At 39.0% G+C, this 27,730-nt stretch overlaps 1 protein-coding gene across 2 annotated transcripts in view; it reads right to left on the reverse strand.

Moving 5' to 3' along the window:
* The window catches only part of UBE2H (ubiquitin conjugating enzyme E2 H), a gene marked incomplete at both ends in the record, with an annotated part of 93,295 nt that overhangs the window by 37,040 nt on the left and 28,525 nt on the right, over window positions 1-27,730 (reverse strand). For both annotated transcript variants that reach the window (XM_084230076.1, XM_084230075.1), the window contains one exon: window positions 886-962. In XM_084230076.1, coding sequence (XP_084086202.1) covers window positions 886-962 — 77 coding nt within the window. The remainder of the gene's footprint in view (window positions 1-885; window positions 963-27,730) is intronic.

Raw genomic sequence — 27,730 nt, forward strand, 5'->3', positions numbered from 1 at the left:
GCTCTGTCTCTGGTGAATCCTCTCACCCTCCGGCACATCTGGCCTATACCCCAGTTCTTGTATACATGAATAAATAAATCTCTCTCTAAAAAAAAAAATTATATATATTTAAAAAAAAGACCAAGAAAAAAGAAAAAAAAAATAAAAAAAAGACCAAGAGATATAAAGTAAGTAAACCATAACTCTCTCCCCCCAATTTACCTTATTATTTAAAGTATTAAACACAATTCAATTATGTGGTAAGTGATAGCTTTCTATCTCAATTACCCCCGCTATGCCCTCCCAACAAAACACAGAAAAATAAAACAAAATTCCCCCCTCCCCAAAGCATCCATGTGGTTATCCATCACAAAACCCAGAATTCCCAACTCATGTTTAATACTATCACACAGAAATAAAAGGGAAAACCAATAAATAATTACAATAAGAGCACAAGGTACTTCCTGCTTGTAGTGTTCAACTCTATCTTCAAAAACTACACATATCACCCTCTGTATGATATTCCCACTGTGTATTAAAACAGAGTAAAGGGCCGCCCCGGTGGCACAGCGGTTGAGTGCTGGGTTGCGAAGCTGCCCGCGGCCTCTGCGGCGCCGGTTCGATCCCCGGCTGCTCCCCGGCCACCAGAGGAGGGTCCCACATGGCACGCAGACCTCTCCTGCCGCCCGCTGCTCCCCTCAGCAGTGTACTTCGGTCCTTCTGCCTGCTCTGCTCCCTGCTCTGGCTCTGGTGAATTCTCTCACCCTCCCGCACTTCTGACTGTACTCAGTGCATGTACAAACAAACAAACAAATAAATAAATAAATAAAAATACATGCCTCTTTAAAAAAAAAAAAAGAGTAAAACTGTAATAGAATTAGAACACATACCAACACATGTACTTACTTCCTTGTGGTCCATAAAATTTCACTACAAATTCATTGAGTCCTCCCAGGATTGTAACTTCATGCTTACTCTCAATGCTAAGGTGGAAGGTAAAGGAAATTACACAGACTTTATGTTACCTGGAAGCACTAATGATGACTGACATTCCCACGGTATACCATTTAAAATGTTATCAAAATTTAATGTGAAACTGATAAAAATATAAAAAATCTGGTAAGTCAGAAGACAGTATATACTCTGAACAGAATATGCACGAACTTTAGATTCAAGAAACTGGTAATCAAATTCCAGAATTTTCACTTACTGGGTTTGCAGGCCCAGACAAAACAATTTAAACTCTCTCCTTGTGTCTGTTATCTCTTTGTAAAATGAGAAAACACCACTTCATAAATTTCTGTAAGGATTAAATGGGCAAAATATGTAAAATGACTTAAGACTGCATTTTGAGGGCCTCCTTGGTGGTGCAAGGGGTTAAGCACTGCATTATGAAGCAATCTGCAGCCTCTGCAGCATGAGTTCAATCCCTGGCCAGCCAGGGAGCAACCCACATGGTTCAGCAGACCTCTCCTGACTTGCCCGCTGTTCCCCAATCTGCTTGTTCTGTTCCCCACTCTGTCTCTGGTAAATCCTATCACCCCCTGCATCTCTGGCCTGTATCCCAGCTCTTGTATGCATAAATAAATAAATCTTAAAAAAAAAAAAAAGACTGTATTTTGCATATGTGTAAATTAAAAACAGGCACTTATGTTCTTTCTCACTTTTATATTCTCTCCCCCAACCTATCCCCAACAAGCCTTTAATATAGATCTAGTATTCCCTGTAGTCAAATTCAAATACACAAAAACACTAATTCTAAACTGGAAATGCTAGGCTCCTAAAATTATGAATTTACAAAGGGAAGTTTCCACAATTTTCTACTTGGCTTGAGGAATAATCAAACTAATTTAATGATATAACACTGCTACAAGTAGTACTGCCAAATACAAAAGATCAGCAAAAAAAAAAAAAAATTGATTTTTAATCTTTTCTGAAGCATTTATTTTTACTCCTCTTTTTCTCCCTCCCAAAAATCCATCTCCCTTTAGGCTGGCTTCTAGATTCTGGTGTACTCTGGGGCTCTAATTGCAGAGTAGTAAGTGCCTATGCTCTCTTCCTCAAAGACTTAACTGCTTCTGAGACTTTCACCCATTTAAAGTGCTAAGATTCAATTATAGAAATGGAATCTATCAATCTCAGTAGAATAGAAAGTGTGACTGGTGTAATATCTGCGTTAGGTCTCTGCTTTGTGTCTAATCCAATAATGACTCTATTGATAGAAATTTTAGGTATGGGGGCTGCAGGGAATTTTCAAATCCCACAGTAAAAACAACAAAAAATGATATATGAAAAATTGGTCTCATCTACCTCAATGAGCAGGGCAAACTACTTTTTAATTATATGCACTATTATACAAAAGAGAAAGAAGCCAATGAGAAATTTAAATGCTCTCTTAAATAGAGAAGACTGGTATTTTTAAAGGTTTGAAATAATTGACTCTCCAATCCTCTCTTCTATAGGCCACAGATATGAGAGACCAGGTGGACTTTTGGCAAAGTCCTTGCTCAAAAGTCTTGAAAAGTATCCACTAGAGGAATTAAATAAGATATAATATCCTATAGTAATTTCATCTCATTCTTTTTCTAAATGAAAACTAACAACTTTAGTAGCATGTACACTGGAATGATATGAATAGGAAGAAGGATTCAAATAGTATCAGTTTGATCTCTCACTTGGTCAAGGGACGCTTGGAACCAAGGAAGCTCTGGTATAATAAATTCTTCCTGACCAGTCACCCTGACACCTAATATTCCAAAGCTACTGTGAATGCTACTGTGGAAATAAAAGTTCAAATTGTTTTTTTTTTTAAGATTTATTTATTTATGGATACAAGAACTGGGGTACAGGTCAGAGGTGTGTGGGGTGAGAGGATTCACCAGAGAAAGAGTGGGGAAGAGAAAAGGCGGATCAACTGAAAAACACTGCTGAGGAGAGCAGGGAGCCATTCAGGAGAGGTCTGCTGTGTCATGTGGGTCACCTCCCTGGCTGGGGATCAAACTGTGGTTAGCTTCATAGCGCTGTGTCTTAATCCCTTGTGCCACTAGGGAGCCCCCAAATCATTTTAAAATATAAAAAAAAAGCCTCCTTTGTGTCAGTGAAAAAGACATCAAATCTAGTTACAATAAACAAAATTAAATACAAATGATAAAGCCGTGGAATAAACTGAAAAAAAAAAAAAAATAATCTTGGCAATGGAGAGTTTCCTAAGAATGACACCAAAGCCAGAAACCAGGGAGGGAAAAATTAGCAGATGCAAGCATGCGCACATATTTAAAAGACAAAGTTAAAACAAAAACAAACTAGGAAGAAAATGATAGCATATAACACAAAAAAAAGTTTAATGAGTCATTATGAAGTAAAAAGATTAGGAATACTCCCAAAGAAAATATCATAGCAGTCAAATGAAAAAAAAACTGAAATGAGGCAATTAAAACATAAAAAGTTAATCAAAGCAGTTTTAAAATGAGACATTTTTCACTATTAATTGAATAAAGATTAAAAAGCTGGATAAAGGGCATCTTAATGGCCTAGGGGTTAAGTCTCAGTGCTACCACGATAGCTAGGCCCTCAGGCCCTCCATGGTGGCCTGACCCACATGGCACAGCAGATCTCTCCTGAATGGCCCTCTTTTCCCCTCAGCAGTGTATTTCAGTCACTCTGCCTGTTCTGCTCCCCACTCTGTCCTCTCACCCCCACACCTCTGACCTGTACCCCAGTTCTTGTATGCATAAATAAAGCTTTTTTAAAAATGTTCATATCACTGTTGGTGATAGCCAAAACTACATTACAACCCAACGGTTCATAACAATAAAAAGATAAATTGTGGTAGTCATCTAATAGATTATATAGAAAAAAATGAACCACTATACATAAATATATGAATTTCAGACATTAGAGTGAAAGGAACCAGATACAAATGAACACAAGATATTCCATTTACACACATTTCAAATAGACTAAGTGAAGGGAGTTCTAAATTAGGGTAATGGTGGTACTGTGATAACTGGACAGAGCTCTTGGGGGAGGGGGCGGGCTAGTAGGGTGGTGATTATACCTCGACTTATTGTTTCATATATCACTGGGTTACAAAAATGATTTGTGCACTTTTTGCACGTTATTAAGTAACATTACAGTATGTTAAATAATACAAAGTTTACTAAAAATAAAGTATCTGATACATGTACAAATAACCTTACTGTTATATTTGGAATTTAAAGATGGAAATTAACTTAAATATCAGTAAGAAACTGACTAGATGAATTAGAAGCCATTTAGACAATAGGCTGCTACTAGTGTCCACACTGGCTTACTAGTGCCCTCTCCCACCTAGAGTGCCACCGATGTTTCTGCTCAACTTGGGGTATCCAGAAGTAGTCACCTGAATACAGTTATACAGAGAAAGATATTCCAGTTATTAAACAAAACTAAACTCGCAAGGATAAGGATAACCAAAGAATGTAATATGGTAGAGAATAAAATGAGTTTAACAAAAGCCACAAATTTTATAATATAAAAATCTGTAAAAGCAGCAATCACCTAACAGAACAAGTTTGCTATAGTAACAGCAATTAATATAAACTAGTAATTTTTAAATTATGAAATATTCAGATGGATATCTTTTCTTAAAAATTAAAGGTATCTTTTCTATCCCTTGCAATAAATCTAGTTACTTCCATTTTCCAGTTACAAAAAAAACACTTTGGAATTAAAGTCCATGCCAATTCTCTATTTTCCAAATATTCTCCTCCCCAGTTATGTTAAAATGAGATTAGAAAACAAAGCTCCAAACCCTTCTTTCCTGTGACCACTGGTATAACCCACATGCCAGATATATAGGGTCTATCCTTATTAGTACATTACACTGTACACTAAAAGAGTTCTTATATCCCATTTCATATGAAAAGCTAAAAGTGAACAGAATTAAATCTTTAAAACTCCTACCACAACTGGCGAAATGAAAAGCTATGCTTAAATACATGCTGCCTTGAAATAGTACAGGCACTAAATCAGATGGGAAAAAAAGAATTTAAGTTTAGATGGAAGAAAACACTGCATTAAAAATAAGCCATTTCCATTGCCACGAACAAATGACTCACCCACAAAAAATATAAAAATTACTTGACTGCTACTACCATGTATATTTATGGTAGCGGCCACAAGTTTCTTTCTGCTCTCTGTTGCAAAGTCAAGGACAAGAGAAGCAAAGAGAAGGCAGGTTACAATGACAAAAATAATTATCTATTTCTGAGATGTGCCTGCCGCTCAGGCTAGTTAGTAGGTTGACAGGAACTCACTAGAAGGTTCCTGCATTAATTATTTACTCAGTTTCTAAGCTTAAAAAATATAAAATGTCCCTTAAATATTGTTCTGGTAAGAAATTGCTAAATAAAATCACATTTTACTCACCTCTCATCTAAGTTATTCCCAAAATACAGCATTTTACTTACTTAGCATTTTACTATTAAGGAGTATCAGCATTTTCAGCTGAATAATGATTAACATTCCCAGGAACCCAAGTTCATTTCACTTTTAAAATGCCAGCCACCCACTACCTTATTTTCCCTGAATGGCAGTATGATTACACAATCTAATATTTAAAGGCTAATGCCAAACTGTCAAGAGATAACTGACATTCTTGGCAAAACGTGTCTATCGGGATTTTAGAAATGAATTTTATATAGTCCTGGAATTTTCCAGAAAAGGAGCCAAGAGCTAAGTCTGTACTACAAGATTGACGTTAGCAGGTCAGGGACCTAGGCTTCAGACAGCACTTTTCCTAAGTTTACTGATAATGAGTTTATAACATAAAAGAGATGGCCTCCCTGCATGTGTCCACAAAGTAAGCAACTGGGCTGTCAAAAGCGCCTCTGAGCAGCAGGTAGAAGCAATTTGTGTGGCTTTCGCTCTAGATATTCAGACTAGTCTGTTACCAACTCTCCTTGAGATTAATCACTATAAAAGTTGAAAAAATTTAGCAACCTACACTACCTAATTTTCTTGGCAAAAACACAATGTCTGCTAATCCATTAATGTGCAAAATATCACAAAAGTAGTATTTTGGGGGTTATGATTATAAAGAACTTTTCTCCTTACAGATGTAAATTGAAATATTTACTAAATAAAATATATGATGTCTAGGATTTGCTTCAAAATAACCCAGTGTGGGTAGTTAGGAAAAAGAAAAGAACAGTACTGGTGCAAAGTTGATTAATGCTGGATCTGAGTGATGGGTACATGTGGGTTCATTAATCACATTGTTCTATTTTTTTAATGCTTGTAATTTTCTGTTACAAAAGTTCTAGCAAATTAATAATGGACTCAGTTATCAGAATGTTAACACTTAATATATAAGTTTACAACTTAGCTATACCGTTCTCTTAAGAACTTATGAAATAATCCACCAACATGTTCCCAAGGAAGAAACAGGAAATAATCCAGCATTGAAGAAACAAAAGTCACATATTGAAAGAGAAGAATACTCTGCCAAATACAGTATATCAACAGCTGACATTCTGAAGAATGAAACAAGTGGCTTCATAAGGATGTCTAAGAAAAATCCAATGAGACAAGCATTTCCTATCCACGGCAAGTAGTCAGGGCAAAATAATAATTAAAAATGTTCCTTTGCCCCAAAACAGATGACTAGATCAAGAAGATATGGTATATATATATATACACATACCGAATACTATTCAGCAATCAAAAAAAGATAAACTCATGCCATTCACAGCAATTTGGATGGAGCTAGAAGGGATTATGCTCAATGAAATAAGCCAGAAGGAAAAAGAAAAATATCAGATGGTTTCACTTATAGGAAGAATTTAGGGGAAACAAATAAGGTATCAGGAAAAAATAATAAAAACCCCAAATTAACAGGCAACTATAAATCAGAGACATTCTGCAGGGGAGAGGGAGGGAGAAGAATCAAAACGGGAGGGAAGAGCACAAGGGAATAGTGATGGTGCATGGGTGAATTGGCAGGAATTTTACGGGGACTACACGGGAGAGCAAGCAAATATTGTACAAAAATGAACAACGATGTGATATATATAAATACTTTTAATAAAATTAAAAAAAAAATGATGTGTCTGTTTAAATTATAGAGAAAAATGGTAATGTACAGTACCAAAGACTCCTGGTTGAAATGAAGTTTGAAAACTTTTTCAAAGGTTTTTAAAGCTTTGTGTTCTTCATATTAGGGGAAAGGGGTGACTTTTACTCCAAGGAAAAATAACAGAAGTAGCAGAAATAAAAGCCATTGAGAAACTAAGTATGGAAAAAAGGATGAAAGGCAGTAAGAGAGAGGGGGAAAAAGGCTTCTACCAGTGATGAAATGCATGTTTATAAAAAATGAGGGCATGTTTTTATCCATTTATCTCAATCTGGAAGGCAATTAAACAATGTCAAGAGCAGTCAATGAAATAACATACATGTGTTCTTTCTCCTAAACTCAAGCAGTTTGATTTTGCTGTCCTGCTGGCCCTGATAATTTTAAGCTTTCCACATGAATTAATAGGAACCTATTAAGCTGAGTTATGAAGCATACAGTATTAACATCTAAATTCATAAAAGAGCACAGGCTTTATTTCCGTTAAAATTTGGTCTGCAAAATATTTTACACAGTTCCCACATAAGTCCATACAACAAATAAAAACTCTTAGAGCCTGCTTTCAAGAAGTTTAAAGTTTAGGAAGGGGACCCAAGATGTGTACATTATGGAGTAAATGTAAAAAAGAGTTTCCATAATGTGTCATCGGAGTTTAGAAGTGGATTGCGATTTCTTCCAGCTTGGGGGTAGAGACAGAGATGGTTTGCTACACAAGACAAGGATTTACACAGGCCTTGAGAACAGTTTGTGATGTGGACATGGAGAGGTGGAGAGAAGGCATTTAAAGCAAAGACATAAAAGCACAGGATGGGGCCACAGTGCAGGGTCCACAGCATTTTTATTTGGATGAGTAGATCACAAGAGCAGCAAAAAGTAGACCAAGACTAAATTACAATGGGCCCCAAAGCTTGGATTTTATCTGGTCAGCAGGGAGATGGTTGCAGTTCTATGCACATAACTGTGCTTTACAAAAATAGTAACTGACATGTGGTGTAAAGAACTGACTAAGGTGCGATAAACTGAGTAGAAATGTGCGAGGCTTCAACTAAGGTAGTAACAGCCATGAGAATGATGGGCAAGATTCAATTTTGACCTCAGATGCTTTGCAACTAACTAGACATGGTCAGCAAATGCTCTAGCATTGCTAGAATCTCTAATTTTCACAAAAAGAAAAAAGAAAAAAAAAAACCCTAGAATTCCATGCCAATCTCATTTCCAAATGCAAACATAGTAAACATGTTCCAAAGTCTCTCAGTAAAACCTGGGACTACCCTAGTCACAATGCATACTGTTACATTCCCATCAACAGATACGTTTTAGTTTTATTTAGTTTATTATCTGACACTACTACATGGCAAACTCCACCCCTGGGATTGTCTGTTTTATCCATTGCTGGCATTGCAAAAGCCTAGCACACAGCAGATACTTAATGGATATTTATAAATGAACACATAAATGAAGTTGCAAGACAGCCACAGCTGAAGCTGCCAGTGAGATATAAGCAGTCTTTCCCTTGTCAAACAGGTAAAGTGATACTATTAATGGCAAAGTGAAATATAGGACAGAAAGAACATGTTTTTAATGGAAGAAGCTATGTTCTATTTTGAACACACAAAAGCTGAAATATAAATGGATAAACCAAGCAGCCATATATTACAAGTTTGAAAACTCATGATTTAAACGAAGTCACCTTGTAAATCACTTAACTCTATACCTGTTTCCTAATCTTTTTAAAAAGGGAAGGAGGAATTGTAGGGACTGCTACTTCATTCACAGTATTGCTGAAGATCAAAGGTGTCTGATCCAGCATCTGACACAGTAAGAATTCATTTTCAAGTGTAAAATATACACTTTGACTAAATTATTTCCCATGACTAAAATTTACTTAAGCAAAATTCAAATTATTTTATAGTCTCTAAAAACAAGTTTTTTCCTACTCTTTGATGCTGAATCATCACTATGAATAATAGCTGCTACATGGTACTATAAAATAACATGGTGCCCTCAGGAACTAGTAAGGTATATGCTTATGTTCTGCTATAGAAAGCAACCCACACTGTAATGTAAAGGCACTGGCATGTTCTTTTCCTAGTTTCTCTTTCTTTTCTACAGAGGTTTGAGAGCTGTCACAAGGCTTCCATGCCTTTAGCTATCTAAGGTGGTTTATAAAAATCAGATAGCCAAAGTTCAAGAAATAGGGGTTGAACAGGAGTTAAATGAATCTCGATTCATTTCTTCTTTTCTTAATCAGATTATATACATGACTATACTCTACTTTTATGGAAGGTGACACTATCAAAGAACTATCAGATTGTCAAACATCCAGCTGAAAATCTGCAAACCTAGAATACTCTGAACTGCAAAGAAAAAATAATACTCTCAAGATTCTCAAGATACAAGGCACCCTAGAGACATCAGGTCCACAATGAAAACCCAAACAAATCATCCCACCCTAATTTTTTTTTTTTTATAAAACGTTTAGAAGGCAGGCCACATTAAAAAATACGGGTACTTAATTAAGACTTCCAGTTTTCCTGTCCTCGGTGTGGAGAGGTAGATGAAACCAATTAGAAAGCATCCTGCCATTTCAAAGGCAGACTACCTAATCACAGTAGGCTGGAGAACAACAAACAAATCATAACCTTAAGTATAACAGTAACACCTCAACTTGAAAACTTCAAAGTTATAGACAACATATAATTTCCCCACAAATGATATAGAAACATTCAAATAGGTGGGTGGCCCTCTGCAAAATCCTAATGGAAACACCTATTTAAAATATCTCCTACCGGGCCTCCCCTGGTGGCGCAAGCAGTTGAGCGCTGCGCTGTGAAGCTGTCCACAGCCTCTGCAGCGCCGGTTCGATTCAGGCTGGCTGGAGAGGGTCCCATATGGCGCAGCAGACCTCTCCAGCCTCGCCCTCTGCTCCCCTCAGCAGTGTATTTCGTCAGTCTGCCTGTTCTGTTCCCCGCAGTCTCTGCATCTGGCCTGTACCCGGGTTGTTTAAATAAAATAAATCTTTAAAAAAAAAAAAAATCTCCTACCTCCCCTTCTAGGCTGTATGCTTCTTCATTGTACCATACAGGGTGCTAAGGACAAAGTTCATCCAGAAGCAGCTTCTCAAGTACTATTTAATATAGCTTGATGGAGTATCCATGTAGTATATGTGGTATTCATGTTTCCGACATTCTCTGAATATTCTTAAAAACTTTGTCTCCTTGACTTACTTTAAATACAGACTAGTTTTTACCCTAACACTTGACAAGTAGACTGCAATGCCACTCAATGAAAACAGAATTAGGTTAAGGAACTGTTTAATAGTCCCTACCCACAGATGTTCTCATCAAGCCACATGTGAAGCATTCGCAGTAAGCAGTGATATTTTTAAAGGAAGTATTTTCTTTGGCACTCTTCAAGTAACCTATAGTACATTACAACTGCAAAGTGATGTTTAAAAATTAATAACCAAGTGGTGGTACCCATTCAGATGAACACAGAAAAATAATAAACAATGGATCACAGAAAATGAGCAGGAAGAGACCTTAGGCACATAGTTGTTCTTATATAAAACAGTCGGCACATTTCTAAGTCACAGTTACTTACAGAAACACCCAGGTCCACAACCAAAGCTAGGGTTTCCTCCTCTTTCTTTCCTTCTCTCACTGGTATCTCTAGAGAGACCAATGATAGCCCCCTCATTTTATCTTTTCAATAATCTCAAAGACAGTTTCGTAAAGCAAGTTCTTTAAAATTCAAATACAAATGCCCCAAACCCAGAGGGGAAAACAGTACCCACGCACACACAACTAGTGACTCTGAGGCTCCAGTCACAGTGGCTTCTCAAGCCCAACTTCTTTCCCAGGATGTGAATGACCAACACTTGATGTTCCCATTACTACTCCACGTTCATTATGCGTAGCAGTTGTCAAATATTAAGTGGCGTTAGTAACAACTCAACCTTGAATTCAAAAAAAGGGAAAAGAGAGCAGCACAGACTTGGGTCTTTTTAAAGGGATACCACACTACAAAGAACTAAGTAACAGATACAAGATCACTGTCAAGTTTTTTATACTGAAAAAAGCAAAACTACAAATACACTGGATAAAATGCTAAATAAAAGTGTGGCCCACCATGTAGAATGTAGAGAAATCTAGATTCCAAAACAAATGAGTATGACTTTATTCAAATGAATCCAATTTCCACTGCCTATCTGGAAAACTTATGAGAGGCAGTAGCAATGTCTAATAAAGGCCTGAATAGACAGTGGGGGCAAAAAAAGGATTAAAATGTAATCTAAAGTGGCATGGAAAATAGTGTTTCCTTCATTGAAATGCTTCATTTTTTTTTAAAGATTCATTTAATTATGCATATAAGATCTGGGGTACAGGCCGGAAGTATGCAGTGGTAAGAGGATTCACCAGAGACAAAGTGGGGAACAGAACAGGCAGACTGACCGAAATACACTGCTGAGCGGAGCAGCAGGTGAGTCAGGAGAGATCTGCAGAGCTATGTGGGTTGCTCCCTGGCTGGGGATCGAACTCGTGCTGCAGAGGCTGTGGACAGCTTCATAGGTTGCGTCTTAACCCCTTGGGCCACCAGGGAGGCCCCAATTGAAATGCTTCTTTAAAACCATACAAAAGGTAGTTAGTAAGCAAATATGTTCTAGTAGCTTTTAAGTTGCCTTTATTATTATTATGAATAATCAGGATGAAAGAACTGGGATGAAAACTTTCAGCATAAACTCGAATGGGCTTTAAAAAAAAAATTCCACAATAAGCAAATAAGTGAAAATAAGCAAAACAAATGAAAATTTAAAATGGAAAAAACATGCTTTTAAAGAAACACCACACCGTAATAACCCCAATATGCATAAATAAGCAGAAAACCCTGGAAAGTCAGATGTGAGGTGAAAGTGGATTTGTAAGCTGGGTGTGTAATGTGATACAAGAGTGGCTGAAGCTACTTTAAGCATCATACAAGTAAGAGGGGATAGAGCTCAGAGAGGAAGCTCTTTTGCCATGCTGCAAGACTACTAACTCAACAGCAACAGAGAGGATTAACAGTCAAGAAATGGGTGGTCCTATTTGTGAGATATGGAAGTGACAAATAACTAATATGGAGCCCAGATTAATAATAAAAAGTAAACAGAATCCGAAGATTTAAATATGTACAAACAGTAAGAGAATAAAGTCAAAGGCATGGGAAGGAAACTGAAATCAAGTTTCTGACAAGGAGTGCTTCCTGAATAATTAAACAACATAAAAAAAAAATCAAAGCTATTTAGCAAAACAAAAGAAAACAAACCTAGACACAAACAACAGTGGGTGCAAATATAGTAAGAAAATTTGGCACTGGATAGGTAACAAAACAATTAGGTTTCCCTCTCTTATGTTTTGTATCATAAGGACAAGGAGGGCTGATAGGCTCAGCTGAGACAAACAGTTTGCTGGAGCCACATCAGCATGCACAGTGCAGTCCTGAGAATGACTTTCAATCAAATAACCTCATTTGGTACATATGAGAGTTTTAGGCTTTTTAAAAAATTGTCTTTTAAAATATGAATGGTGTCTGAAGCAGCCTTCACATTCCCCTAAACATCTAGTCCCACTGCCCAGAAATGACCATTGTTTATGCACTTTACGGAGAAATGCTTACACATACACACTTTCACAGCATCACAGACACACTTTTTAAACTGTTCTGTAAACAGGTTATGTATGGAGGACATCTTTCTTTATAAGTTGAAAGAGAACAAAGCGCCCTTCTCTTAAGATGCCTACCCAATACTGATGAATCATAATTTAAGCAACCCTGAGTACATGAGTAGTTGCTGTCAGGTTTTTTGTTATTACGGTAAGCAACTCAATCTACGTCTCTTGCTATATTTCCAGTTTTTAGAAGTGGAACTTCTGAGTCAAAGGGCTATTTACCTAATTTTGCTATGTAGGGCCTAAGTGTCCTTCAAAAAGGTTGCAATCCAGGGCCTCCCCTGCTGGCACAGGTGGTCGAGTGCCACACTGTGTCCGTAGCCTCTGCAGCGCCCGGTTGCATCCTGGCCGGCCGGCGAGGGTCTCACATGGCGCAGCAGACCTCTCCTGTCTCGCCCACTGCTCCCCTCAAGCAGTGCATTTCATCAGTCTACCTGTTCTGTTCCCCGCTCTGTCTCTGGTGAATCCTCTCACCCTCCCACGCATCTGGCCTGTACCCCGGTTCCTGTATAAATAAATAAATAAATCTTAAAAAAAAAAAAAAAGGTTGCATCCAGTCATTTTCCAATCAACATACAAGCCAATCTGTTTCCCTCACTCTCACCATTATTGGTATTAAAGCTTCTAAAGAGAAACAAATTCATCCTCAAAACACCTCAGAATGCCCATGTGTTCGGCAATTCAGCTCTGGCCCTGGTTGGGCCACGCAGGGAAGAAGATCTTCTCTACCTACCTTCCTTCGTGCTTCCCTCAGACACACATGTAGAAGTGGTCCTTCAGGATCCATGAGCAAAAACACACTAAGATATGAAACATCTTTCATTAACTATCTCAAAGGCAAGACCAGTCAATTAAACCTCTAAAACCTGACAAGGCATCATTTAGTTGATCACAGAAGAAGTATCTTACCTACTCTCTAAACACTTAACTGTACTTTTTAATTTATGCCCCAAATAGGATGGCAGGCTAATTCTTATTTCTTAAGTGGATCTGATATTTTAAACAACAGTTTTTACACCGTACTACTTTTGCTATAACAGCAAATAAAGTAATGAATCCTCACAAGAGAATTACGGATCTGAATGCTTCATCAGATTGTCAACATTTGAAGAAATGGACTCTAATTTACTAAAGTCAGAGTTTACCTCGATTAGTTAAAACAAATGCGAGATCTTGTAGAAAATCAGTCAAATGCATGCAATGGTATTTACCTTCCATTTAGTTAAGTAACATTTAATGTAGTATTTGATTATCAACTTTCAAAATTATCAAATGGAATAGCAGGATTTCTACCTGACCCCACAACCCCTCTGCGTACCCCTGAATACAGTTACAGCACCACTGTTGGTTATATTGCAACTCAGAGACTATATTAATGACCATGTAAATATTGCTGCTGAGCCATACAATACTGTATGGTTACATTTTTCCTTTTCAGTATTTTTTCCTAAGGAAATAATCACTGCCTTAAAAACAAACAAAAAACAAGAAACCACTGGGTCTATCATTAATTAACTGACAGAACTGTCTCAATATGTTTAAATATCAAGATGAAGATGAGTACGTAAATGTTGTCTCTGGCACATTTACCTTTCTCACTATTTGGCTTGATCAGGTAGTGTGCAGTGCCTGAGCATATGCTGGGTGTAAAGCCAAGCGAGGTGACTCATGAATGTGCTAGATGACAGAAGGAACCAGACAGGAGTCAATACCTGACTGCATTCTGCTCGGGATAATGTCTCTGTTAAAAAGGAACCACTATCATCACTTTAAAAGAAACAGAAAATATTCAACATCTGCATTATCTAGATGGTAAAACACAGGACAGAAGAGTCACATGTTGGAGACTGACAGAGTCCTAACACCCAACTCCTTTCTTCTCTGCCACTGAGCTTTACAAAAATCACCCATTTTCAGAGCACCCTTATCCCAGATGAAAATACTCTTTTCTGAGAAAAGATCTTTCACAATAAAATAAATCCAGAATTCTGGTCATTAGAGAGTGTGCTAATTAATTAACTTCAATCTCAGCTTGATCATTTACTTGCCATGTGGTCTGGGGCGGGTCACTTAACCTCTTGTGCCTTGGCTTCCTCAGTGTAAAAAAGCAGTAATAGTAAATGTATTAGGATTACTTAGGATTAAGGATATATAAAGGAATAAGGAAAGGCTTATTAGCATTTACTATTATTAACACTCCCAAAACAACATCCCAATTTAATAGGGTCCATCTATTAGTCTAATCTAGCTGAGTTACCAGCCTCCAAAGCTGAGATGACCTCTCTTTAGTCTTAAGACTGAACTTAACTTTTCACCTTTAATGTGCTTAAGTCCTTATTATATTGTGTTAGCAGCTGCTAATGAAGGATTTATTAACCTATAACTTGTTCCTAAGGTAGCACTCAGCCCAACCTTTACACTGGTGGAGCCCCTTCCCAATTTTTAAAATAGCTACTTCCCTTTTTTAGTCACTAAGATAAAGAGCAAATAGGTTTTTCATCACTTACAATGTTTACTAACATATAACCCACATGACATTCCAAGGAGACAAGTTACGATTACAGAGACAGACTCACACAGTAAGATGCAGAGCTAGGACTAGAAGCCAAGCAGTATATAGTTCAAGTCCACTCTTAGTCATCCTATCTCACCTCTCTAAACAGACCACAACGCTTTTGGAAAAGGGTGTAGCATACTCAGACTTGTCCTGATTTAGAAGATTAACTCCAGCAAGACTGCAGAGCACAGCAGAATGCCAGGTATAGGAGAAAGGCCAGTTGGGAGCAGAGGCACAAGGACAGGTAGGAGCTGAGAGGCAGCAAAAGGCTGGAGAGGAAGCCACATTTCAGAGATTTGTAAAACTGAAAGAACTCATTAACTGTGAGAGAGAGAGAGAGGAATCAAGCATAGCTGAAGTTTCCAACATGGTAGATGACACTGTTCTCACTAACAAAAATCAAAGTGAAGGCAGGAAGGGGAGCAGATTGGGGTGGAGCAAATAAGAGCAACGTGGGGCATTTAAGCATAAGGTAATAAGACACCAAACAACTGTCCAACGAACCACTGTAGATAACATTCCCCCATTTCTTATCTAACCTTACACGTCTTTAAAAGATTCTTGAGAAAGGGACACAGCACATAAAATGTTCTAAGTAAATGCTGACCACATGACTGAAAGACTTCAGATTCTGACTGCTGTAGGAACTAATAACTAACTTGTAGTTCCCTCAATAAAACTTGTCCCACTGGTGAGAGTTTGGGCAGTTCTATGGGATGCTGGAAGGTTTTGGGGTAGAGCAAACCTGGGGTTGAGGCTCAGTCACATCACCTCCTAAGTAAGTAACCAAGGGTCTTAGCTGCTACTCAAGGTGGGGGAGCTTGTTAGAAATGCTGAAACCACACTCCAAACCAACTCCATTAGAATCTGCACTTTAACATGGTTCCCCAGTGTTCAGCATGACAGTGAGGTTTGAGAAGCACCAGCCTAGAGCAAGTGAAATGTGTCAGTCTTACTTTTCCCAGCCTTTACCCCACCCCCCCATTCACAAAGTGGAGATAATAATATTTACCCCCACAGGGCGGCTGAAGATTAACAGGTATCAAATATTTACCAAGCCTCTACTAAGAGATGCAGTGTCTTACATGTGTTACTTCATTTAACCCTCTCAACTACTCTGCTGTGCTGGTGGTTTGCATTTTTTCCACTAAAGTGAAGAAATGGCAAGACTGTGACATTTCCCAAGACAAGACAGTTGGTGAGGAGTAAAGCTACTACTCATTTTCCTCTCTCCACAACATTCTGCTTTTCATTCAGCCCAATAATGCATATGCAACATAGAGCAGCACAGGGCACAAAAAGGGTTTGTGAGGAGGGAGAGAAGCCTTATACTCAGAGATTTGAAATCACAGTTTAAAATAAGTTAAAAACACCAATCAACGTAATTCAAAACTACTCAAACAAGTCTAAATGACTAGGCTTATCCTGAATTAGTTTTCAGATTAGGATGTCACATCTCAACAGTTATGCTGAAATAGTAGATCCCTCAGTAGAAAATAAGGATGTTCGATAAAAGTGAAAGTTCTCAAAATGATACAGGAGGTTTATCTGGATACATTGTAGGTTCCCTAGGGAGGGCGATTCAGCAAGGGAAGTGACTTCCTCAGAGCTGCTAAGTGATGGATATGTTTCATGTGAAGACTAAAATTCTAGGTTTTCTTGCAATCAGAATTTGTAAGAGTTAAATTTCCAGACAAGAATATTCAAACATATCTAGAACTACAAGTTTGAACAAATAAACCGAGTACCAGGTTCCAAACAAATCGCGTCACCGTATCATTAGTGGTCTCATTCACTCATGGGTGCCCACGACCTGACTGACACACATGTTCTCACTGAGGTCTTCCTCTCTGCCTGTCCCAGATACACTAGTCTGTCTTCACTCCCTGAAACACAAGCTCTCTCCCTCCTCAGGGTCTCTGCAATGACAACTTCAAAGAAGCCCAGACTACTACTTCCATAGATAGCATGCTTCTTCTGGGGCTTTCTAGTGTGTGTGTTTTTTTTTTTTAAAGATTTATTTATTTATGCATACAAGAACTGGGGTACAGGCCAGAGATGTGGGAGGTGAGAGGATTTACCAGAGAGAGTGGGGAACAGAACAGGCGGACTGACTGAAATACACTGCTGAGGGGAGAAGCGGGCAAGGCAGGAAAGGTCTGCTGCACCATGTGGGTAGCTCCCTGGCCAGGGATCAAACTTGTGCTGCAGATAGCTTCAAAGGTTGCGTCTTAACCCCTTGCGCCACCAGAGAGGCCCTACAGTGTGTCTTAAATGCCAGTTTCTCAAAGGCCTTTCTGATCACCCGAAGGACACCCCCAAGTTGTCTGCTTCAGCCTATTGTTCATTTCCTTGTAGGTCTTTCCTTAGGTAAGTACTATTTTGTTTATTTACATGCTTCCTCGCCTCCAATAAAATTCAAGTTTATAGAGAACAGGAACCATATCTGACTTGTTGCCTGTCAGTGTAGGTGCTCATACTGGCTAAATGAATGGAAATGGGCGATAGACACGATGCCAGACAGTGGGTATGGAAATAACGGTATCTGCTTTCAGACAGCTCAAGCTCTAGAGGGAAAACAGACAAGCAAATAACCACCAAAATATGAAATACAGGAATGTTTTGATAAGGGTTACTACACAGAGGGTGCTAAGGAGGCATGTTGAGGGTAGGGAAGGGAAAGCCTGATGAACCCAAGGGGAGATTAGTCTTTTGTTCTTACAGTGCAGCCACAATGACATTTTCTCCAAACATGTGAAGTAAGATGGCCCTTAAATACCATCTTGAGATCAAAGTGGGATGACTGGGAAGAAGAGGTACAGCCATTCAAAGCTTGGTTTCCCATGTAGCAAAATTCAAGCAGAGTCACCTGAATGTATGCACACCGGTAAAGAAACAAGGTAAGGGCCCAACAGCAAGGGTCAGCCCTACAGGCCCATGAAGAATTAAAAGAGAAAGGCTGCAGGGGCCACTTTCGTCTCTGCTTGTAGACATGAGTTTTCTGGACACAAGGGGTCCCTGTTACAAGATGGTGGTCATTAGATTATGACAGGCCATTAAGCACTTTATCTTACTGCTTTTGTTCTGATTCCTTCTCAAATAACCTTCTAATTACGGTATGGGCTCCTAGAGAAGTCTACTTATAGGGAAAGAACCCTCTAGTACACACCAGAAACTACACACCGGCTTTCCAATTCTACCTTTCCAATTCATGAGCTTGGTTAATCTGAGGCTAGGAAAGTGAACCTGCTCTTACTACTTCATTGATTAAATATGGCGGGGTGGGGGAAGAGTCTCTGCCCAAAAAAAGCTGATGAGGTTAGCCTAATTTCAAACAGAGAGAAGAAGAGCTTAAGCAAAAATGTTTGGTGGATCTGACATGTACAGAAATTACAAAAGGAGGACAAACAAGTCAAAGATGATTCCAAGGTTTTATGCTTGAGTTATCTGGGGATGTTAAGTAATGACACTCAGCAAGAGAGCAAGAGCAGTAAGAGGGAGAGTGAGTCTTACAGAGCAATGTCCCACTGATATAACACGCTCAATCTGTGGTCTCTGAAGTCCAGTTAAGTGGAGAGGTCTTAAACATGTGGTCAGCCAACACTGTCAAAAGATAATGGAATTTTAATTTTGGAGACACTTGTATTTGGGCAGTAACAGATGAAAAATGTGCCAATAATAGAAAAACAATGTCAAGTAACATACTAATAATTGAGGACCAACTGTGGAGCTTGAGTAAACCCATTTCTTAAAGGACTGATGACAGACCTGCATGGCAGGCTAGGAAATGGGCTAGAATGGTCTAACATTTGTTACCGTATTTCAATAAATAATGTGCAGGTTTTTTTTTTTTTTTTTTTACAAAGTATGTTTTTAAATAAAAATAAAAACTTGCTTATAGTAAAGTTACTAAAAAAGATACAAATGTTCTTTCATAATACTAGATTATGGCTTCCTGGGACAGGAAGGAAATCAATGAGATACACCCTACTGACTTCTTACCAGTACTTCAAAAAGCGAAATAAAGCTGGCTGAAAGGAACAAAGAATTTTCTTTTGGGGCCTAGTTTAAATGTTTAAATCTTGCCAAAAGCCTGAAGTCCATGATGCTAACCACCTTTGGATGAATTTTCAAGGCAGAGATAAAAGCTCCAATGTGAATTTTAATGACTAACATTGGTTTTGAGAGACATTACTGTACCTTTATACTCTGTGGCAAAACAAACCTTCATCCCCTAAGAGGTCTATGATATAGCACAGTACTATTCTCCCCAGCAGTGTCACTGAGTTTGTGACTCAGTTGGAAGAATCACTGAAAAATCTTTCATCAAGAACCATTATAAAGTCTTTTTTTTTTTTATTTTTGTGCGAGGTGAAGTGCTAAAAATTGAGCTGTACATTTCCTACCCTACAATAGTATACAACTTTGTTGGGGAAGTTCAAACGACTCCATAAAAGACCTGGTATTTTTAACAGAAGGTGTAAAGTTAAGTGACAAATAAGTGGTAGGATATGTCAGATGATGGAGTAATCACTAAAGATTGACTTGTTTGTATAAGAAGAAAATGGGGTTTGAGCCAAACTTTTAAGGAAAGGCAACACAGTCAAGAAGGAAGATGAGGTGCTGGAGTATTACAAGCAGTAGCAAAGGCACTGAGGCAGGAACTGTGCTAGGAACTAGCTAATCAGTTTGGAATATGAGAGTCACGTTGGCAGGCAGCAGATGATTAAAACCCAAGAACCAGACAAAGTCAAAATGGTAGTGGGTCACGCTAGAGTTTTGTACTGTGGGTAATATATAGCTAGTAATGATTTTATGCACAGGTGGGTGGTAGACGCAAAGCAAGGTTTTAGAAAAATTTTTTTTCTTTTATTTATTTGTTTGTTTGTTTTGTTTATACATGCACTGGGTACAGTCAGAAGCGCGGGAGGGTGAGAGAATTCACCAGAGCCAGAGCGGGGAGCAGAGCAGGCAGAAGGACGGAAGAACACTGCTAAGGGGAGCAGCGGGCGGCAGGAGAGGTCTGCGCGCCATGTGGGACCCTCCTCCGGTGGCCGGGGAGCAGCCGGGGATCGAACCGGCGCTGCAGAGGCCGCGGGCAGCTTCGCAACCCAGCGCTCAACCGCTGCGCCACCGGGGAGGCCCTTAGAAAAATTAATACAGCAATTGTGTATAGAAGGGTATCATCAAATTGTATACTTAAAACTGCTGAATTTTACTGCACGTAAATTATACATCAGTAAAGCCAATTTTTAAAAGACAACAGATAAAATGCAAATCAAAAACACAATGAGATACCATCTCTAGTAAGAATAGTCCACATTAAAAAAACTGTAACAACAAATGCTGGATGATGTGGACATAAAGCAACCCTCTCACACTGCTCGTAGAAGGTAATTTGGTCCAGCCATTAGGGAAAGCTGTGTGGAGGGTCCTCAACACTAAAAATAGAGCTACCATAGGATCCAGTGATTCTACTCTTAGGAATCTACCCAGAGGACACAAAAACACTAATTCAAAAAGGAAACCCGCACTCCTATGTTTACTGCCGCACTATTCACAACAGCTAAGATATAGAAACAACCCAAATGCCCCAAAATAGACAAATGGATCAAAAACTTGTGGTACATTTATACAATGGAATATTACTCAGCAATCAAGAGACAAATGCATGCCATTTGTGGCAACATGGATGGAGTTGGAAGGGATTATGTGGGCCAAAATTAGTCAGAAGGCAAAAGATAAACACCAAATGGTCTCACTTATACATGAAATATAGAGAAACCAAACAAAAGATCAAGAAAAAGTCAAAACTAGCAAGCTGACCATAAAAACTGAGGCATACAGCAAAAGAGGGAGAGGGAGGGGAGTTAAAGCAGGGGAGGGAAGAACACAAGGGAATACGGTAACAGTTCACAGGTGATTTGGGGGCGGAAGAACTATGGGGACTACAGCAATGTAAGAAAGAAGAAATTTAATTAACGAATAAAATATTTTTTAATAAAGAAATGGGGGAATCTAGTTACATTCCAGACTGCCTTCTAACAAAAGAGCGAGAGACAGCGAGAGAGTGAGCGATCGAGAGAGAAAAGACAACAGACAAAAACATGATTAAGTATGAAAAAATATGTAGGCTATAAAATTCTGAGCATGGGCCTCCCCGGTGGTACAGCGGTTGAGCGCTGGGTTGCGAAGCTGCCCGCAGCCTCTGCAGCGCCGGTTAGATCCCCAGCCCCCACGAGGATCCCGCATGGCGCGCAGACCTCTTCTGCCACCCGCTGTTCCCCTCAGCAGTGTATCATCAGTCTGCCTGTTCTGACCCCCGTTCTGGCTCTGGTGAATTCTCTGACCCCTTCCGTGCTTTTGACTGTACCCAGTGCTTGTATAAATAAATAAGTAAATCTTCAAAAAAATAAAATTCTGAGCAATTGACAGCTGAGGTTAATTCAACTGATTATATGCACCTCTTCCCAATTTCAAGTCCAGTGACATCTCATTGGTAGTCTAAAGCCAGCCATGATGGAGTATTTACCCCTCAGAAATCAGTAAACCCTACAATTAGCACTTCGTACCCCACAAAGGCAATTGTCCAACATTCACCAGGACACCACTATGTCATTTCTATGCAAGGTCTAGTAAGAATATGGCACTAAATGAAGAGTCCGTTCACATTTTCTTTTAATTAAAAATGACACATTTCTCAAGTACCACTTCTTAATCTTACCATAAGCAAATGATTATCAGAAAATTATAACGTTTTATTAGTTGCAAGAACTAAAGCATGCCTATGAACAAGACAGAAACTTTTGTTTGAATCCTTCAATCAAAGTTTTCTAGCTATTATGTGTTTCCCCTGGGACTAACACCAATTGATGATGATAATGCACAAAAAATTCCAGCATTCACTCCATTATAGTAAAGGCTAATTGCATGGGCCTATTATTGGAATATGCTTTCCTAGCTCAAACTAGCTGCATTTCAATAGAGTAAAGACAGTTTTCTAGAGAAGCCCTACTGTGAAAAGATGAACTTCGTCTTAACAACTTTAGTTTCAAAAACTATTCATTTATAGATGCCTATTTCACATCTCCAAAGCAAAATGGCTCATTTGTTATGCAGATTACCAATCAGAATAAAGAGGTTTCTTCTTTAGAGGCTCCAGCTAACTATGTACATAGGCTCGATCTCAAAACCAGCAAAGCAGACGTCTAAATATGACAGCATATAAATGCTTGAACTCTTCTGATTTAGATGTAGAGAAATGCAAATGTGCATCTCCTTCCCATTAGCCAACCCACCTTCCAGGAGCCAAGCGGAGTTTCCTCCCAAGAAAGGCTACCTTTATAGAGCTCCTGGGTTTCTATCTGTTAAAGAAATCAGGGTGGATGAGAGGGGTAGGACAAGAGGTACAGGATGACATTCACCGCCAATGGTGTAATTCCATGAATCCTTAACAGACTTAGGTTTTGTTTTATAAGTTCATAAGTTCCTTATTTAGAACCCAGACTATAACTTCTCATGCATAAAAGCCAGTTTAACGCGTTTGAATCTGAGGTACACTATTTTACTTTGGTTTATTAATCCTCATCTACACCAGATCAGTGTTTCTACTAGAAAATGTAAATGCATTTCTAGAGTTCTAAATTGAGATGTTAGCATCGTCACTGTTTGAAACTTATTGCACTTAGAGTCCTTCTCAGGGGAAGGAAAATAAAAGACATAAGCAGCTGTTAGGTGGGAGAAATAACTGGAAATGGGAAGAATAAATATGTATTTAAGAATCACAGGGTACTGACATCCCTTGTCCCACTGACAACTGGGTGGGGAGAGGGAGGTGGTAGATAATTCATCAGACATGTCTACTTTGAAGCGCCTCATGAATATATGCTTCATAAGTCTGTAACTTACACCCCAAACTAATAACCACTGCTCTAGGGAGAGTGCTGCCAGGCCCCAGAGATCATTTAAGGGTTAGTTCTAAACCCCATGACCAGTCCACTGATGATTTTTGGTATTACAAACCCTGGAGCCAAGGGTCTCTTCTTTTCACCACTTTCCTTAAGCTTTTAATCCCCCTGGAAGCAAAGTTAAGAACCCTAGACCCCCAAAAAATGGGAAAGAAAGATGTATACCTCTTTATTATTAAATATTTACCAGTCTTCAAAATGACCATGCATTGTTCTGGGAACTAGGGACAAAGGTATAAAAGAGACAGGACCCATCCTTCAAGGAGCAGCATGGAAAAGGTGGAGTGGAAAGCATGAGCACACGGTTGGTTATAAAGTGGTAACTGCTTATCTGAGGGGAAAACAGAGGGTGCTATAAAGCACGCAGAAGACAGGAAAAGCATCTCAGGCAAATATGGAAATGGGGATGGGGGAGTTCAAAGAAAACCTCCAGAAAGATGCAGTTTAAGAGGAATATAAAAGAATGAAAGAAGCTAGGCCAGAAGGGGAGAAAGGGAGGACCTTAGGAAGCATCCTCTGAAAGACTGGCACACTACAGGGGTAGAGATGGCCCCCCACATCTCGGACCCTCACAGTAGGAAGGCACTACCTCTCTATCAAATTAACTCTTTTAGCACAGCCACTGAAGAACAATTAAGGGGTTTTAAACAGGAAGTGGCTTGATTAGATAGATGTATGAAAAACAGGATCAGCCTAGCAGCAAAAAGAAAGGCAGACTAGCAGGAGACAAAGACTAAATGCAGGAAGCTCTGAAGCTGCGAGATGGCTTTCAACAGTCCAGGTGGTATCACGAGGACCCGAATAAAGCAGTGGTGGTAGGGACTGAGAGAAGTGGGGAGAGTAAAGACTTCAGGAGAAAAGAATAAACAGGATGAGGGGGGAGTTAAGGGGACATACAGGTTTCTCACTTGTGCAACAGATAGATAAGTGAAAATATACACACACACACCCCACCCCCAGTCTGATTTTGGAAGCTATAGTACTGAAATCAGTATCAGACATGTTAAAAGTTTTAAGGGTCCACTGGGACATTCCTGGAGACAGATTATGAAGACAGGCAGTTATACTAGAGTTTGACAAATAATTCAACTGACGATGCATATATATGCATTATTTTATAGCAAAGAATGTGTTCTATGAGAAGATTAAGGATGAAATACATGGGAAACCAGCCTTTAATAAATGTATCATTAACCTACAGAGAGATACACAGGATCAAGGTTTTATGATGAGATAGAGTTGAGAATGTTCCTTTGGTCTAGGGGTCTACAAACAATGACTCACTGTCCATTTTTGTAAATATAGCTTTACTGTAACATGCTAAGACCATCCATTTATGTACTGTTGATGGTGGCTCCAGTGCTACAGTGGCAGATTGAGTATATACTTGGGGGGGGGGGGGAAAGGCCTACACAGCATGAAATGTTACTATTTGGCTCTTCATAGAATAGTCACTGTATCACCCAGCCTGTTTTAGTCAGCAGCCCTTTGGGCAAAGACCAGCCTTACTTCCTACTCCACTTTCTCCATCCAAGAAAGAAAAAGTACATTATATTTAAATGCAACATGAACTTAAAAGGCTCATGAAAGTTATCAATTTAATATCAAAGTCATTCATCAAGATTTATGTTCAGGGCCTCCCCGTTGGCGCAGCGGTTGAGCGCTGGGTTGCGAAGCTGCCCGCAGCCTCTGCAGCGCTGGTTCAATCCCCAACCGCCGGGCAAGGGTCCCACATGGTGCGCAGACCTCTCCTGCCGCCCGCTGCTCCCCTCAGCAGTGTACTTCGTCACTCTGCCTGTTCTGACCCCCGTTCTGGCTCTGGTGAATTCTCTCACCCTCCTGCGCTTCTGACTGTACCCAGTGCTTGTATAAATAAATAAATAAATCTTAAAAAAATAAAATAAAATATAAAAAAAATTTATGTTCAACCCTTAAAAAATTTGTTCAATACAACCAAATGTATTTCCATTTAAAGTCAAGGTTTTAAAAATATATAAAATTATAACATATAATTTAAGGATATAGTATTTAAATTACAAGGCAACTTACTGATTTAGATGAGGCTACAAAATAAAGGGAATCCCAAACCTTGCTTTTTATCTAATTCAGAATGTTATGCTACAGTCTACTCCAGAAGGATGCACCTTTACAAAAACCTTTGGTAATGAAAGACATGAGCCACAAGCAGAGTGAGTCGCTATGATTTCCACCACCACTGCCATGTCTAGATACCCCACTGAGCATCTAACATTTGGTTTGCCTCAGTAAAGACCTATAATCATGAGGGTACCCACCCATTTTACAGATGAGGAAACTGAGCCCTAGACAGATTAAGAGCCTCATCTCAGGTCACCAGAGGGGTGGGGAAGGGGGGAGAACCAGTAATTAGTGCAGACCTAGGTCTGACCTCAGAGGCTCTGTACTTACCCTCAACCCCATACTTTATAGTTTGTTACTTACAGGGAAGACAACATCTGTGAAGGTGCAATGGAATCTGGAAACAACTAGGAACATATATCTGCTGCTTTTCCTCCCTTAAAACTCAGAGCAGGGCTTGAAACTCAGGCTGGTATCAGGGGCCTAAGGTGAAGTGTACTGATGGTCCCAAAGGGCTGTGGCCTCAGAACCACAATCGTGTGCACCACCACTGCCAGCCAACAAGGTATATTCTCAATTCCTAACTACCACCTCACAAATGAACTTTTTAAACCTCCTCTTTAAACTGAGGTCAATCAACACAAGGAATAAAAAGGTCTTTGTAAATCAGATATTATAGCAATGTACTCTAAGAGGTAATAGGATACACTCAGTGGAAAGAACACAAGCTTTCTCTTCAAATTGACCCAGGTTTGAATTCAGGTTTCCACACTAGCCTCATGACAATTTCTTATCATCTGAGCCTACTTCCTGGGAAAGGAGAGACCACCCCCTTCACCCTGCCTGTGGCCCAGGGAAATAACAGTACTATAATATAGTTTAGTGGTTCAAAGACAACCTGACTTTATCATCCAGCTCTGCAACTTACGGGGCATGAGAAAGCAGCCTAACTAAGGCTCAGGTTTCTTATCTATGAAGTAGGAAAATGACAGTAAAATCTACTCATTCTGAGGATTAAGGTGCTAAAAGCATAGTGTTGAAGACACAGTAAACACTCCAAGAGGCTTTTTATCAACTTAAACTTATAGGCCTAAAAAACCTCGTTCTCTGAGGCTATGAAATTAACTTTCCTAACTTTAAGGGAGTGGTAGAAAAACCTCCCCCCTGCCCACCACAAAAAAGAAACCCAGTGGCTTTACTCCACTTTGGAGTAAATGGCAGGTAGTTTTCTTCACCGACTGCCCCAACTTTTAAATATTAAATAATACTGCTGGTGCTTTAAGGCAGGCAACGCCCTTAACGTCTAAACAGAACAAGACTATTTCCCCCCACATGGTTTTCAGAGCACCAGGAAGAAACACGGGAAAGGCATCTGTTTAGAAGCAGAACTTTAACTCTTTGTAAAAGGGCCTGCCCACACCTGTGGCCAAAGCAGAAGAAACAAGCTTGGTTAAGTGGCGCAAGACCCAAATTTGCCTGCCTTTTAAAAAAAACAACTCCCCTCTCCCCAGCAACATATAGTCACCTGAAGCCCCACACCTACCTCAAAAGTCATTCTTACAATCATTAGTTCAGGAAATAGAAACAGACCAAAAGTAATGCAAAGATTACCTATAATGAAAAAAAAAATTCCTTGTCCTTTACTAGACTCATTAAGTCCATCTAGCTAAAATTAAAATGTGCCTTTCACACTTAGACCAAGAAAATTCATAAAAGCCTGAGATGCAGAAGGTTTTCTCAGATACAACTCTAAGTTTTCAAATGACATATACTGCACCTATTAATTTTTCTTCAAATGACTTCAGCTTTTTTTTTAATAGGTAGATAATCACATGTATTTAGTCAGAACTCTAAAACCCTAAACACAAAGTTTTAATAGGCACTATAACTGGCTCAACATAGAATCCTCTGCTATTAAACATGTCCACTTCAAGGGAATCTAAGAAAAGCAAGAAATCTCCAGATACAGCATCAGCTTTATCCACCACACAAATCAATGTGCTCAGTTTATTCAGACTTAAAACTGATTTAAGTTTCTCAGTCTTTGCTATAGAATACAAATTAATGTTCTTGAGTTTTCTTCTCACTTTTTTAACCAGTCATTTATGCTTATATTCTAACAGAATTGTTTTAAAATATCCTCACCAAAAATCAAATCCAGGACCAGAGCACCATTCCTTCCAAATCTGAGTCTAGCTCAGATTTGTCTAGCTCAGATTTGCTGTCTTACTTTTGTTTTGAAAGCTAAGGGGAAGGAAGGTAGTTTTTCTGTTTTAGATTTCATTCCTGGGGAAATGGAAATAGATGCAAG

This window comes from Talpa europaea, assembly GCF_964194135.1.
Source record: "Talpa europaea genome assembly, chromosome: 3".
Lineage (NCBI taxonomy): Eukaryota > Metazoa > Chordata > Mammalia > Eulipotyphla > Talpidae > Talpa > Talpa europaea.